The sequence below is a fragment of the Cynocephalus volans genome, chromosome 14, assembly GCF_027409185.1.
Source record: "Cynocephalus volans isolate mCynVol1 chromosome 14, mCynVol1.pri, whole genome shotgun sequence".
Classification (NCBI taxonomy): domain Eukaryota; kingdom Metazoa; phylum Chordata; class Mammalia; order Dermoptera; family Cynocephalidae; genus Cynocephalus; species Cynocephalus volans.
Genome location: NC_084473.1, coordinates 25,117,841 through 25,133,421, shown reverse-complemented (window position 1 = coordinate 25,133,421; position 15,581 = coordinate 25,117,841). Strand labels below are relative to the sequence as shown.

The 15,581-nt window shown below is 37.4% G+C and overlaps 1 protein-coding gene across 1 annotated transcript in view; it reads right to left on the bottom strand.

Moving 5' to 3' along the window:
* Nucleotides 1–15,581, bottom strand: part of RAB10 (RAB10, member RAS oncogene family) — an 88,700-nt gene that overhangs the window by 26,861 nt on the left and 46,258 nt on the right. Inside the window, exon 2 of the mRNA XM_063078505.1 lies at nt 8,629–8,689. Within this exon, the coding sequence (XP_062934575.1) occupies nt 8,629–8,689 (61 nt within the window). The remainder of the gene's footprint in view (nt 1–8,628; nt 8,690–15,581) is intronic.

Genomic DNA, 15,581 nt, shown 5'->3' with positions numbered 1-15,581 from the left:
GCCGGCCCGTGGCTCACTCAGTAGAGTGCGGTGCTGATAACACCAAGGCCACGGGTTCGGATCCTATATAGGGATGGCCGGTTTGCTCACTAGCTGAGCGTGGTGCTCACAACACCAAGCCAAGGGATGAGATCCCCTTACTGGTCATCTTTTAAAATAAATAAATAAATAAAAATAAATTAAAAAAAAAAAAAAAAGATTTTACTTAAATCAGTCCGTAAGATCAAGAGGAACCCTAATATGCAATATTTTCCTTTGAATTGGATGAGAAATATGTTTTATAACAGCATTATTTATCCTAATTCAATTCAATACTATGTCATGACAATTTCATGTTGTGATTAATAAAAGCATTTTGCTCTCCAAAAAAATAAGAGAATTAATTACACCTGTTAAAAAGAGAGAGGAACTAGGGGCTGATGTCTGGGGTGTGGCAACAAGTGCAATTTTAAACAAGGTGGTGGGAGAAGGCTTCCTTGAGAAGGTGAAGGAAATAAGGAAGTGAGCCATATAAAAATATGGAAGAACAGTGTTGCAAGAAGAGGGAAGAACAAGTGCAAAAGGCCCTGAGGGATAGCTGAGGAGCAGTAAGGAGGTGTGGCTGGAATGGAGTAAGTGAGGGAAGACTACTATCAAAGAGGTATAAAAGTGGGTAGGGAATATAGATTGGATGGGATCTTCCAGGTTTCCACAAGGGCTTTAGCTTTTCCTCTGAGATGAGAAGTCTATCAGAGGGTTCTGAGAAAAGAAAACCTGGAGTTAGAAAGAGTCATTCTGTCTTCTGTGTTGAAATGGGGGTTTGTGTGTGCACATGCATGTGCTGAGGCAGAGTCAGAAGGTAATGCAGTAACTACCCAAAAAACTGCCAGAAGAAATGTCATTTCACGAAAAACATCTAAGAGGCATGCTATCAGTTCTTCTAGGTTTGAGCCTTAAATCAGGTTAAACCACAGAGGTTACACATGCACATATATATGTATATATATGTTTGTATTTACATATCTGTTTACACTCTTAAACCATAATGTTAACCTCTATTACCTTTAATATTTATTAAGAATCATTACAAGCAGCAGCTTTATGAAACTTACTCTGTATTTGTTATAATCTAGATTTCCCCTTAATTTCTGAAAAGAATAATGTAATTTATTGTGGGTAGCCCCCCCACCTTGGCTGTCAAGAAGCTTATAGGTAAGTTTTACAAATAGAGCAAAGCAAACTAGTTGTATATTTATACCTTCCATTTTTATCATTTCTAATTTCATTTTATCTTTTATTAATCTTATGTATTTACTTACAAAGTGTTTTAAATCGGGTGTAACTATAAATGCTTTTATGAAAAAACAGATTTGTCTCATTACAGTACAAATAGCTTAGTTCTTTTCTGAACTGGTAAAAAGAAGCATAAATTAACTAATGAGTCTATCCCCTAAGAGATGGGTTCAAGTCTCTTACTTACAATACAGGCTAGAAATTTACTTTTCTAAGACAAAGAGCATGCAAGACCTGGGTTTCCAGTAGTGACTAACAACTAAGTGTAGGAGGCATAAAAACCTTTCATTTTAATTTTGTTGTAACTAATAACCATTTAGAGAAAAGATCTTCCACAGAACTCCACTATGAACACCATCCCCAACACTTTCTAGCTATTATACACTTAGCTTCTTCCCCATTCATTTACATTACACAATTAGCAAATTATATACACACTTACTTCAGTGTCAAGTCTATGACTAAATTCTCTACAAGGGAAGAACACATTGCGAAAGAGGCTACTTAGCTAAATCTACATCAAGAGCATATAGAGAGGGGGTTTGTATTATAACGCTGGTTAGTTATAAAATACCAACAAAAAGATATTGAAATATTAATGGCCCCTCTGAAAAGAAAGATAATTACTACTTATGTTCAGAGTACATTTGTTCTGATCTATGGCATACTACTCCCTGTTTTTTGATTTTTGTCTCTATCTTCTAGAATCTCTTACACCCAATTATCTTTCCTCTCTTTATATGATCTCCCCATTAAATTTTCTTTAGCTTTCTTTATCCCATTTTCACTTAAACATTTCACACATTTATACATTTCAACATGACTGTATCTGCCCCACAAAATGACTTGGCTCCTTGATCTCAAATTATCCTTTTCCTGGGTACTGCCTCGATTCTCATTATACCTCCCCCTACCGATTATTAAGACGATCAACTATTTATTTCAAACTAGGGAACAGGGTCTTTGCCTTACTACCTCTAGGCTAACTGGTGACCTTTTGCCCAGAGCTAAAAATAGCCACAGCTACTTGTTCATTGGTCAAATTATTTTTAGGTTTGTATACACGCATATGCTCAAGTCTAATCCAATCCAGCACATTGAATCCAATAAGCAAAAATAGGTGTTAAAAATCTGAAGAGCAATTAAACATTGTACATGTTCACAATACCTTTTTATGTCACCATAATACAGGTTTCTAAGCCTGTTTTCAAAACCACTCACTTCTCTGTTATTAAAAATTTTTTCTTTGCAGTCTACTTAATATGATCAGGTTTCTAACATCATTAGCCAATGGCAGCAGAACTTTCCTTACATAAAATAATACACAGCTGAGAGAATGTTGTAAAATCCTATTTTTCCCACTGATATATTATAAAAGGAGTGATATGTTCCTAGGAATTAAAATAGCTTATTTTCCTAATTGTTAGTCTAACACATGGGGTCAGGGAAGCCGTGTACTCTGGCTGCTATTTTGACAGTTATTTTTAGTCTGGACACTAATAGCACCAGAACAGACCAGAGGCAACATCAATCTGCTGTTTGTATTTTTTGGTAAAATAATAAAGGTCTTTCTTATTTTACAAATTAGAAGCCAAATTTCACATGTTGAGTTTTATTTTAACAAGACCTAGATTTCCTCACAGATATACAATTTCTCTACACCCAAAATATCATGAGTTTAAATTATGCTTAATTCAATGAAAAAAACATTTTTTTTCAAAAGTAAAAAGGCTGATACCTGCTTTCTCAGAGCTTACACCAGTGGGGACAGGAACAAGTAAATAAATATATAATCACAAATTGTAATAAAAGCTATCGAGGTAAATAGGGTGGAGTGATGGAGAATGGGGTAAGGAGGAGGAAGGACATAATCTAGATAGAATGATGAGGGAGATCCTCTCTATAGAGGTGATGCTTAAAGTGAGAAGTATAAACCAATCAAAGTATGAAATCAACCAAAGTCATTCAGTCAACAAGTATTTACTGAGCATGAATATTTGCCAGGCTATGTTCTACGTGGTAGATAGATAAGCATAAATCAGGTGGAATCTCCACCCTCAAAAAGCTTACATTCTAGTAGGGGAACAGTAATGAACCCATTAAAAATAAAAAATAAATTTTTCAGACACTAAAAAATGCTATGACAGAGATAAACTGGAATAAATGTGGTAGTGCCCGGGGGGACTGCGCTTCTTTAGCTAGTCATCACACAAGGCCTCTCTCAGAACTGAGATCTGAATGAGAGAAGGTAGCAGGGCAAAAATCTGATGAGAAGCATTCTAAGCAAAAAGAACAGTAAAAGTGCAAAGGCCCCAAGATGGGAACATGCTTTGCTCAAGGCAGGGAAAAAAGGCCACAGTGGCTGGAGTAAAGCCGGTTAGAGATTAGGTGAGAGGGGACAGTAGCTAAAATCTGGAGTGTTCAAATGTTATTTCTGTTGATATGGGAGGCCTCTAAAATGGAGTGGCCCTTTAGAGTGCTCAGTCCAGTGACGGGGTGGGGGAGAGTTGGTGGAATGGAGGGGGAGGTCTATAGGGCATGTACAAAGGTCCTAAATTAGAAAAAAGTTTGCCATGTTTATGAAATTGAAGGGAGATCAGTTTGGACTGGAGACTATATAGCACAAGGCTAGAAAGGTGGGCAGGGGCCAACCCTGTAAACTGTGGTAAGGAATTTGGACTTTCATTTAAAATGCAGTGGAAAGTCAGAAGGGCTATAAATAGAAGAAAGTAATGACAACCATGATCAGATTTATACAGTAGTCCCCTCTCATCCACAGTTTTGCTTTCCGAAGTTTCAGTTACCCAAGGTCAGGGGTCTGAATATATTATACGGAAAATTCCAGAAATAAACAATAAGTTTTAAATGTGTGCCTTTCTAAGAAGTGTGATGAAATCTCACACCATTCCACTCTGTCCCACCCAGTATGTGAATCACCCCTTTTTCCCCGAGCATTTATGCTGTATAAGCTACAACCCCATTAGTCACTTAGCAGCTGCCTTGGTTATCAGATTGACTGTTGCAGTGCTTGTGTTCAAGTAAATTTTCAAGTAAAAGTTACTTGAACCTTTATTTTTACTTAACAGGACCCCAAAGTGCAAGAATAGTGATGCTGGCAATTTGGTCATGCCAAAGACAAGCCCTAAAGTGTTTCCTTTAAATGAAAAGGTGAAAGTTTTCCTTAATGATTAGAGAAAAAAGTCATATGTCGAGGTGGCTAAAATCTACAATAAGAACCAATCTTTTATCCATGAAATGGTGAAAAAAGTAATTTGTCCTAGTTCTGCTGTTGCATCTCAAACTGCAAACGTTACAGCTACAGTGGGTGATAACTGCTTAGTTGAGGTGGAAAAGGCATTAAATTTGTTGGTGGAAGACATGAACAGAAACGTGTTCCAAATGACAGCAATCAAGTTCAGAACTATCCACAGTTTCAGGCATCCATTGGGAATCTTGGAACACATCCCTCAAGAATAAGGGGGGACCTACTGCATTAGAAAAAAATTACTCTGAGGGCTGGCCCATGGCTCACTCGGGAGAGTGCAGTGCTGATAACACCAAGGCCATGGGTTCGGATCCTATATAAGGATGGCCAGTTCGCTCACGGGCTGAGTGCGATGCTGACAACACCAAGCCAAAGGTTGAGATCCCCTTACTGGTCATCTTTTTTAAAAAAAAAAAGAAAAAAGAAAAAAATTACTCTGACTGTTAAGTGGAAAAAGTTCTGGAAGACATTTAAAGGGAACGTGAGGACCTGTTAGGATATTAAGAGCCTACTACAATAGTTCAAAGAAAAGGTGATGGTGGCTTGGACTAGGGAGGTTATAATGGAGATGGAGAATTGCAGATGGATTCTAGACATATTTTGAAGACAGAATCAACAGGGATTGCTAATGAATTGAATGTGGGGGTTAAGGGACTAAGAAGAAACAAAGATGAATCCCAAGTATCTGATACCTTACACAGGTAGATGGGTAATTCTTCCACAAAATGAAACCACCAGTTTCAGGTGACTGTGTTTATGTTAAATATGCTGCTAGTACAAGATACAGATGTTGACAGTGGCAGATATTCCCGATCCCTATCCCTTCAAAAACAACAACAAAGAAAAGGCAGACTTGAAGTAACTTACTATGGCTATTTTCCTGGCAGGACCCACTACTCTAGCAAGATATTGTGGTGGAAACTTTCTGCAGATCTGGGATTTAAAAAGCCACAGCTACTTCTCTATCAGCCAACAAAGCTAATTTTAGGCCTAGATACATATGCCCTCATCAGGATGAGACTCATCTCCACCTTTATGCAACACAGACTGAAAGATTCCTGAAAAGAAAGCAAGACATGAAGATCACTTAAATAAAAAAAATTAGACAAAGCTTTAACATAGACTGAAGAAGGTTTTCCAATATTCAATTACAGAACAGGAACTTTCATGCTGAAACAGGAATCTGAATATATTTATTTGAACTAGAGAGATAAAAATCACTGTACTTTTTAGTCACAACTGGAAGCAAAGCATTAAAGTTGAGGACAAGTTTTGAATTTCAGTGTATCGCAAGTTATTAGTAATGGGCTTTTCATGCTAAAAGTCTTCCTGAATGACTATGGATATCTCTTATCTCTGAACCTTGAGCTACGTGCTCTTTCTCCCTGAACATTAGCTGTAGAAGTGTTTTATCTCAGCAAGGTTCTATTAAGAAATATGTCTAAATTTTAAACAACTCTGTATTAGAAATGTTACCATTTCTGTGCTATACTTGAATTTCATAGGTACAGTAGAAATCTTTTATAGATTAATCTTGAAGGCCACACTAGAGGACTTATTGTTCCAAAAGAGCACCCTTTAAGGGAGGCTCTTTTTAAAAACAAGTGCTAGTTGTTTGTTACTGTTTACTTCTAAAAGCTACATAAAGACTAAAATGATAAGAGGGGCAAAATGTATAAATCCACAAGGTCAAGGAACAGAAAAAGAGAAAGTTGTGGACAGGAATGAGTAGACAAAAGAACAAGACAAATTTAGCAGGGCAAATTTTTTATATATTATATAAAACCAAAATATAGCAGAAAAAAAACTGTTTTGTAAACTTAAATATGCAGACCAAGCCATAATGTTAAATGTATCCTCAATGTCAAAAAAAAGTTTGCAAATTATTGGCCTGAAGTGTACACTGAAGGGGGATATAGTTAAAAAGAGAGCCAATCAGCCTAGCACAGCTTAGGAGGAGCTTGGAACATAGACCGTAGAGCCAAGGTCAGGCATAAAGCACAGAGCTTTTTTTTTATTTAAAAAAAAAAAAAAAATGGAGGGTGGTGAGGAGACTGATTGAAATTCAGAATAAATAAATACAAGAGTACTTCAAAAAGTTCATGGAAAAATATTATCTTTTAATTCTATTTTTCCATGAACTTTCTGAAGTGACATCCTTCCCCTGAGATCAGCTTTGATTTTAATGAAACAGAATGTGAACCCTGGTTCATTTGCTGAGTTATTTCCCCACTAAAATAAGTAAAAATCGATGATCATCAAGTGGATTTTGCTTCAAAGAGAAATACTAGTTTTAGGAAACACTTTAAAATATCTAAATTTTATTTAAATTTGTATTAAATTTTAAGGATGTTATCGATAAAGACTATATTTCTAATAACACGGTCAGGTAATAAAGATATTCTGGTTAAACACATCCTACTTCTAATTATTAGATTCCTTTAAAAGGGAATATCTAGATTTTTGAAACTGTCTTCTACTGTATTCTGGGCTATTGTTCTCTCCCAATTCTCTTTCTAACTATCCAAGTATGGCTTTACAATCTCCTTTGCCACCTTCCTCCTCTGCTCATACCCTAAAATATTATTATTCTTAGGGTTCTAACCTCATAATGGAAGATCCCAAACAATAATAGCTATATTTATTGAAAGTTAATTATGTATCAGACACTGTTCTCAGTGCTTTACATGTATCACTCACCCTCATAACCATTTTATGATAGCTCCTATTTACAGTAAAAACCGAGATAACACAAATTCAGATTTAACATAATTGTTGACAGGTAATGAAGAAAGAAAAATGATAGGAACTGGAAAAAGCAGCAAAAGCAAACTGTACTATTTATAGTAGGCAGTACAGCCATTAAAAATACCACTCTGGAACCTACATCCTGAGCATGTGTGCATCCTGGCTCTGCCACTTACATGCTAAACCCTGGTTAAATTATTTCGAAGTTCCACTATTTCATTATCTGTAAAACAAAAATAATCCAAAAAAAAAAAAAAAAAGCATATGCCTACACAAAGATTGTAGCAGCTTTATGGTAAATAAATTGTTGTATATCTTAACAATGGAATAGCATTCAGCAATAAGCTTATAGATAATTTTCAAAATAATTATGTTGAGGAAAGAAGCCAGACCCCCCCCACACCCAAAAAAAGACAAAGAAAAATAACACACTATACGATTCCATTTATATATATTACTAGAAAATGGAAACTAGTCTATAATGACAGAAAGCAAAAGAGTGGGTGGGGACAGGGGTAGCGGGGAAGAAGGCATTACAAAGGATTACAAGGAGGCTTGAGGAAACTGTTGAGGTGATCGATATGTTCATTATCTTGCCTGTAATGATGGTTTCATGAGTTTAACATATATCAACTTACCAAATTGTAAACTTTAAATATGTACAGTTTACTGTATGTCAGTTATACTCAATAAAGCTGATTTAAAAAAAATAATAATAACATATCCTACAGGGTTCTTGTAAGTATTTAATGGGTTAATACATATAATACACATAAAATACTTAATATTCTGAAAAATATTACCATTATAATTTTAAAGTCTATGATTCACACTTGAATACAAATTCAAAGAATCTTATCATACTTCTATGGGCAAAACCCCATGCAAACTAATGAAAATAATAATGCTTATAAAAGTTAAGAACATTAAAAAGACTTTCAAAGCAACAAAAGGATTATAATATTAACTTTTTATATTGGATGTTTGTCAGCAAAGCATTGTGCTAAAGACTTTACACAGATTGTTCCATATAATCCTTATAATAATCCTCTGAGATAGCTGGTATTATGACCATTTTACATGTGAAGATATAAGAGCCTAACAGTGAGTATGTAACTTGCTTGAGTTCATACAGTAAGTGGAAAAGATTTAACACTCAGCCAAGATCTCATGGACTCCAAAGTCCATGGCAATTTTTACTTCACTGAAAGGTCACCTGATTGCCTGCTTTAGAAAGGAAAAGTTTCACAGAATCTAAACAGGTGACAAGAAAGAATTTCACTGCCAAATCTTAAGGAACCTGGCATCCTGCTATATGAAGGGAGTAAATTAATATCACTTACCATATCTGTAGCTTGATCTTCTTTCCTTGTAATTCAACTGTTTTGATCTTAAAGTCTATTCCTACAACATAGAAAAAAAAGCAAAATTTAACTGTGGCTTTGTGCTTGACTATACCAAAATTTATAGGAGTAAAAATGCTTACACTTTTAAAATTTGTTTTTGTTTGGTTCTGGAGATTCACTAAGTATGCAATTCTCAGCAAAAGTGTCCAATTTTAAACCTGGGTAATGTAAGATCCAGGATGGTAGGAGAAATAGCCATAGAAAGAGTGAGTTTTCACAAAGGAGGAAATAAGTAAATTTTAAAATATCGAATATTTTAATGCCTACGAATAAAAAGACATTTCCTAGTAAGAAAAAAAAAACCAGCCTTTACTAGTTTACACAGCAAAAGAAAACTATCAGAAATAAAGAGGGTCATTTCATAATGATAAAGCAATTCTTTAGGAAAGCATAAAAATACAAGTGTTTGGGTTGTCTGGTTAGCTCAGGTGGTTAGAGCACAGCCTCGTAATACCAAGGTCAAGGGTTCAAATCCCCATACCAGCCAGCCACCAAAAAAAAAAAGTTTATACACCTAATAACACAGAGCTGCAAAATACATGAAAGCAAAACTAATAGAACTGCAAGGAGAAATAAACAAACCTACAATTACAGTTGGAGATTTCAATACTGCTTTCTCAATAACTGATTTTTTTAAAAAGTAGACAGAAAATCAATAATGATAAAGAAGACTTGAAAAACATTATATCAACCACTTTGACCTAATTGACATTTACATAAATCACCATCCAAAAGCAGAACACACACCCTTTGTGTGCATACTGAACATGTATCAAGAGAAAACATGAGGGCCATAAAGGAAATTTCAAAATATTTAAAAGCATTGAAATCACACAAAATATGTTTTCTGACAACAAATTAAACTAGAAATCAATAACAGAAAGACATCTGAAAAACTCCTGAATATTTGGAAAACTGTGGGTCAAAGGAAAAATTACAATAAAATTAGAAAAACTTGAAATGAAAACAAAAACATAACAGATCAACATTTGTGGAGTACAGCTAAAGCAGTGTTTAAGGGAGAAATTTATAGCATTAAAAGTTTACATTAGGAAATAAAACTATAACAAAATTCAATCATTATTTCAGAAGTGGAAGAATACCAAAAGAACAGATTAAGTCAGTAATTCTTAAAGTATGTGAAAAAGATGAGAACTACTGAGTTTTAAAAAGTAACCCCCTATAGAATTTATTTGGCAGAGTGGACAAAAAAAGTTACTAGAGAAAGGAAAAAGGTAACTTCAAAACAAAAAATCAATCCAGATAAAGGCATGACAAATTAAATATTTCTAGGAGATTCAAGACAATACGGCAGGGACTCCAAACACCATCAAATATACTGTAAGTTCTGGAATACATCTTTACATTTTCCACATGAGAATTTTGAAACTATATGACAGTATCATCTTATGATGGATCATAGCAAAATAGCCCATTTGACTTGAGGGCAATAAGTTGAATCAACAGCAAAAGAGCAAAGTGGGAAGAGGAAGGACTAATATCACTATTTAGAAAATAATATTAAGCAAATCTGCAAACTGATTAAGTCATCCAACCACGGCAATAGAACAGTCCCAATAAACTGAAACTTATCTCACTACAAAACATCTGGAAATGTTGCACAGATGAAACACACTTTCAAAAAACTAAGAGAAATTCTTGGCTGGCCAGTTTGCTCAGTTGGTTAAAGCACAGCCTTATAACACCAAGGTCACAGGTTCAGATCCTCAAACTGGCCAGCCACAAAAGAAAAAAAAAAAACTAAGATAAATTCCTATGGGCCAGAAACAAAGAGGAAACTGAAAACCAGAGCAGATAAACAAGCTTTAGTTGCACTTTGGAAGTGGCAAGGTTGGGGGGGAACATAACCAAGGAGCTTGCATTTTTAACAGCCAAGCAGGAAGGTTCCGAGCCTTTACATGGCAGAATATTGGAACTCAGACCTTCGCCTGAAACCTAGAAAGGACTACAATTTTATTGAGAGCCACCTAGAAAATAAATCTGCTCACCAGCAAAGGGAGATCATGAGGAAGCTTCTAATTCCAGGCCTTGCAGCACAAGGTTTGATGATCCAAATTTACATTAAAAATGGCCCTGGGCTATTAACAGCAAATATAGTAACTGTTTGAAAGTAGAAATCCTTTCAGCGGATCTTACAGGATTCCCACAAATAAAACTCTATTGAATACTAGCTAATAATCCAAAACTAATAAACATTAAATAACACATATGAAAATTATCCACTTTGAGTAAATGTCAACAAAGCCAAATTGAACCTCCAAATTTTTGACTACAAATTAATTACTTCACATGATTAAAATTACTGAGGAAAAAAACACAATCAACAACTAAGTCTGGGATGACATTTTTACCAATAAAAGGAAAAGTGAGAAAAACAAAAACAAGGTAGTAAATTTTTCATAAAGCTTGACTTAAAAGCTTTCCTTTCATTGAGATTATAGCCATAATGATTTTTCCAAAGCTTTTTCCATTGATTTTTCCATTTGCTTTCTCAATTGCTTTCAGGATAAAATTGTAAAAATGTCCTTCGGTGAAGTCTTCAGCCCACGTGACATATGCTCATCATGTTTTCTCATGTCTTTCACTTAACATATGTTACTTCCTAAAACCTTTCCTCATCCCAATTTTCTTTTCTTGGTAAATTTACATTTTCTTTCAAGACTCAGTTTCACTCCTGCGAAACAAACACGAGAAGCAAGCCTCAGCTGACAGTGAACATTAAATGAAGAAAACAATCTAAAGCATATAAACAGATCTAAAAGTAAATCAAGCTTCAGAAGAAAACATGTGCTACAATCTTAAAGAATAACAGATAAAAATTTAAAATAATTAGAACCTGTTACATGATTCTAATGAATATCGGTTTGCTCTGTACTGCTAATGTTGTTTTCCCATTCCAGGCAGATGGGTGGTAATATATATCACTCATTAAAACTTTAAATATTTAAAGAATTCACAACTTTTTTCCAGGGGAGGAATTAATTTTGATCCAAATATTTTGGGAAGCCAAGGAAGAAAAGGGAAAGGAAAATGATAAAAATAAAGTCCCTGCCTATAAATTGATGGGAAGGGATTCTGGGGTGGGAAAAATGCTTACCATACAAAAGGAAGAAACAGAATTATTCAATGGTTTTCCTACTCATACCTTCCCCAAACTGACATGGTCCCTACTCTGTATTTCATTTTTAATAACTAACCTCTCACCAAGAAATGGTCTAAAACCAACCCTTAACAGAACATGTTAGCTATCTCTTCCTGGCCCCCAGTATGCTTACCCCTTCAAACTTTTAGATTTATCCTATTGCTCCCTTCTTAATTTGAGTCTGTCTGCTTCTTAAACAGCCAGAATCTTTCAGCTTGCCCCCATTATGTTTCCCATACTCAGTCGAGAGAAAAAAGGGCCACTTAACCAGCTATTAATAACCTTATCCTATGTCTACAGGCCATATTTTTGTTTCTCTAATAATTTCTCGGAAAATCATCCTAAAATTATCTGATCATAAAGACTAACTCTGAGCAAGACTAACAATTCCAGTTAAGCATACAATTTATTTATTTTATTTTATTTTTTATTTTTTTGTCTTTTTGTGACCGGTAAGGGGATCGCAACCCTTGGCATGGTGTCGCCCGCAACGCGCTCAGCCAGTGAGCACACCCGCCATTCACTATACAGGATCTGAACCCGCGGCGGAAGCACGGCTGCGCTCCCAAGCGCTGCACTCTCCCGAGTGCGCCACGGGGCCGGCCCCATTAATTAATCTTAATGACAAGTCAGACAACCGATACTATTTCAGGAAACTTGCCTGAAGAGAGATGAATTTAGGACACAGTCTGAAAGTTCTAAACCCCTTGCAATGGAAACTAGGTATCACTGGAAAACATCTAAGAATTAATTTAGGCTGTTTTAAGCTGCCTACTTACTGGTTGAGATAGAAACCTCATCCTAGACTCCTTGAGTTTCCCTCATGACCTTATCTAGTCAATAACCATAACTATTAGATTGTACTACTAAACCTCTTGAACTTGTTTTGGAGATTAAAGATTCTTCGCCAGCGGTCTCCTCCCCATCTCTTCTCTTTACAGCAAAATTCCTTGAAAGTTAACTATACATGTTTCTCCTTCCATCTCATGATCCTTTCCAATCTGGCTTTGTTGTTGTTAACACTCTTCTCCTCACCAACATACAAACACCCCTCTACCAAAACTGCTCTTGTTATCATTAATGATCTCCACGTTCCTAAATCCAGTGGTCCTTCCTAAGTCCTCATCTGTGTCAACCCAATTAGCGGTTGAAATCATTCTGCATTCTTTTCTGCATGAAAATTCTCCTGGTTTTCCTACTTTTCTGGCCATTCTTCAGTCTTCATTGCTGGTTTCTCCTCATCTCTCTCACCACTAAAAACTGAAATGAAGTTCTCTTTTCTATGTTCACTCATTCCCTAGTTTCCCTAGTGGTGATTTTCGCTAGTTTCATGGCTTTAAATTCCATACACACACTGATGACTTAAATTTATATCATAGCCCAGATCTCTCCCATAAATCCAAACTCCAGATACCCTACTGCTTATTAGATATCTCCAAATACCATTTCTCACAAAGACTAAAAGCAAAATTACTTAAAATGGCCCACAAGGTTCTACACATTCTGCCCACATCCCCCTTTCTACCCTGTCCTCACCATTTTCTCCATCATCTTACCTCTGACCTAGCTAACTGTACTGGCTTCCTTTTTGTTGTTCCACACACAGGTCATGCAGATTTCCACCCCAGGGCCTTTGCATATATTGTTTGCCCAACCTGGAATACTCTTCTCCTGCATCATGCCTCTTTTCCCAAGCTACCCTATCCTGTTGAAATATTTCTCCAGGCTCCCCACTCACTCACTGTCTGTTAACACTACCTATCCCCCGCTTCCTTCCTTTTTGTCTTTAATGTTTCCTTATTTCTGTTAGGATCTGCTTCCCTTTGCCAAAATGTAAAACCCTCAGGGTAGGTTTTAATTCAGTTAAACTCCCAGCACCTAGAAACAATGCTTGCCATATATCTGGCATTCAAAAAAAATTTTTATTGTTGAATAAACAGATAAATGATGTTTTCTGGAGAAAGTAAAAGGGTATCTGAGGAAAACAACCAATTTCACTCTTAAGGTGAAGCTCACCACTTGACAAGACTAGTCTTACCTGCTTTGCTTCCAATCAGCTTTTTAGGGCCTCAGGCCAGACTCCAGTGATACCCCAAAATAGTTAAGGGGGGAAAAAAAAGAAGGAAACAGGACCAGTGCAGAGAAAAAGTAAATCATTCCTCACCTTCTCAGAACAAGATAATATTTTAAAGAAAAAAAAAAAGTAAAGGAAGGAAGGAAAAGGAATGACCTAAACCAGAGAACTCCTGGAGATAAAAAAAAAAAAAAAAAAAGCTTAAGTAATATATTCAACAGAAAGGTTATAAGAGACAATTGAGATCTCCCGGAAGATGACTAAATGACAAGCAATGGAACATATGTGAAACATAACAAATTAGAAGGTCAAATGAGGAGATATGACATATAACTAACAGAAGTTTGAGAAAGAACAGAGAAAGTGACATACAGAAAATAATTAAGAGAAATTATTTGAGAAAACTTAACAGAACCAAAAGAACTTATTTTTAGACTGAAAGACCCACCAAATATCTGGCATAATGAATAGAATAAAATAAAATAAAACCTATACTATGGCACATAATAGTGAAATTTCAGAACATCAGGAATAGATTATAAAAGCTTGCAGAAAAATAGACTACAATAAATGATCAAGAATGACCAATTCTCCACTTCTCAATAGCAACACCAGAATCCATAAGACAAAAAGACAAGGTCTTTAAAAATATTTTCAGTAGACATAAGGAGGTTTTTCAAGATGGCGAAGTTCCCTGGTGGTCTAGTGGTTAGGATTCGGCGCTCTCAAGATGGCGGTGGCTGCGGTGGTTGGTGCGGAGTAGCTGAGGTGGAAAAGGCGGCCACTGGGCCTTAGGCAGCCGGGAAACTTTTGGACCTTCCTCTCGCCATCTCTTAAGGGAGGACCGCTGCTGGTGGCCGGTCGTGGGGGCTGACCACCACTTTGCCCTCGGCAGGAGAGGCTGCCTCATTTACAGGCAACAGCTTTGAAGTGTGGAGCAGGAAAAGAACTGTTTCTTAGCTGCAAAAGCGCATCTCTAAACAGGGAACATGGCGCCAGGGCTGCTGTGGATGCAGACAGGATCCCGGAGGCCGGGGCTCCGCTGAAGGCGGCCAGCTGCCCTATTCATGATTCGAGGTTTCAGGCCGGCATAAAAGAAGATTCCTGGGAGCGCCCGAGCCGCGCCGCGGGACCGAGCGAGCAGCCCCGCGGGACCGAGCGAGCAGCCCGAGGCAGCAGGAACCGAGAACGGGGAAGGCAACAAACCAGAGGCAGAGAGTGAGCATATGACCTGGCACAGCCCTGTGAGTGACCCCCGACCCGGCCCTGCTCAGGGGGCTGACGCCCACCTGGCTTCCGCCTGCATCACCGGGCCACTCACCGCCCTGGGGCTGCCTCCATTTTCTCAGGTGTGACAGCTCTGGCGGGGCTCAGCCAAGCCTCTCCTCCTCGCCCGGCTCGGCTCCTCACTGAGCCTTCCCACTTACTTGCCCCGGCGCGGGGCTTCCCGAGGCCTGTGGGCCGGCCTCCCCTCCCACTCCCTCCGTGGTTCTCTGGCGGGGCTGGTGGCGTGGGGCGTCCCCGGCCAGCGTTGGGAGGGCACGGAAGTAGGAGAGGGGCGGACTGTCACTCCACCACACTCTGGACTCCGGCCCCCGGTAAACTTCCTGTTACTGGGAGGCAGATACCATCTCTGCGGCCACCAGTTCGGAA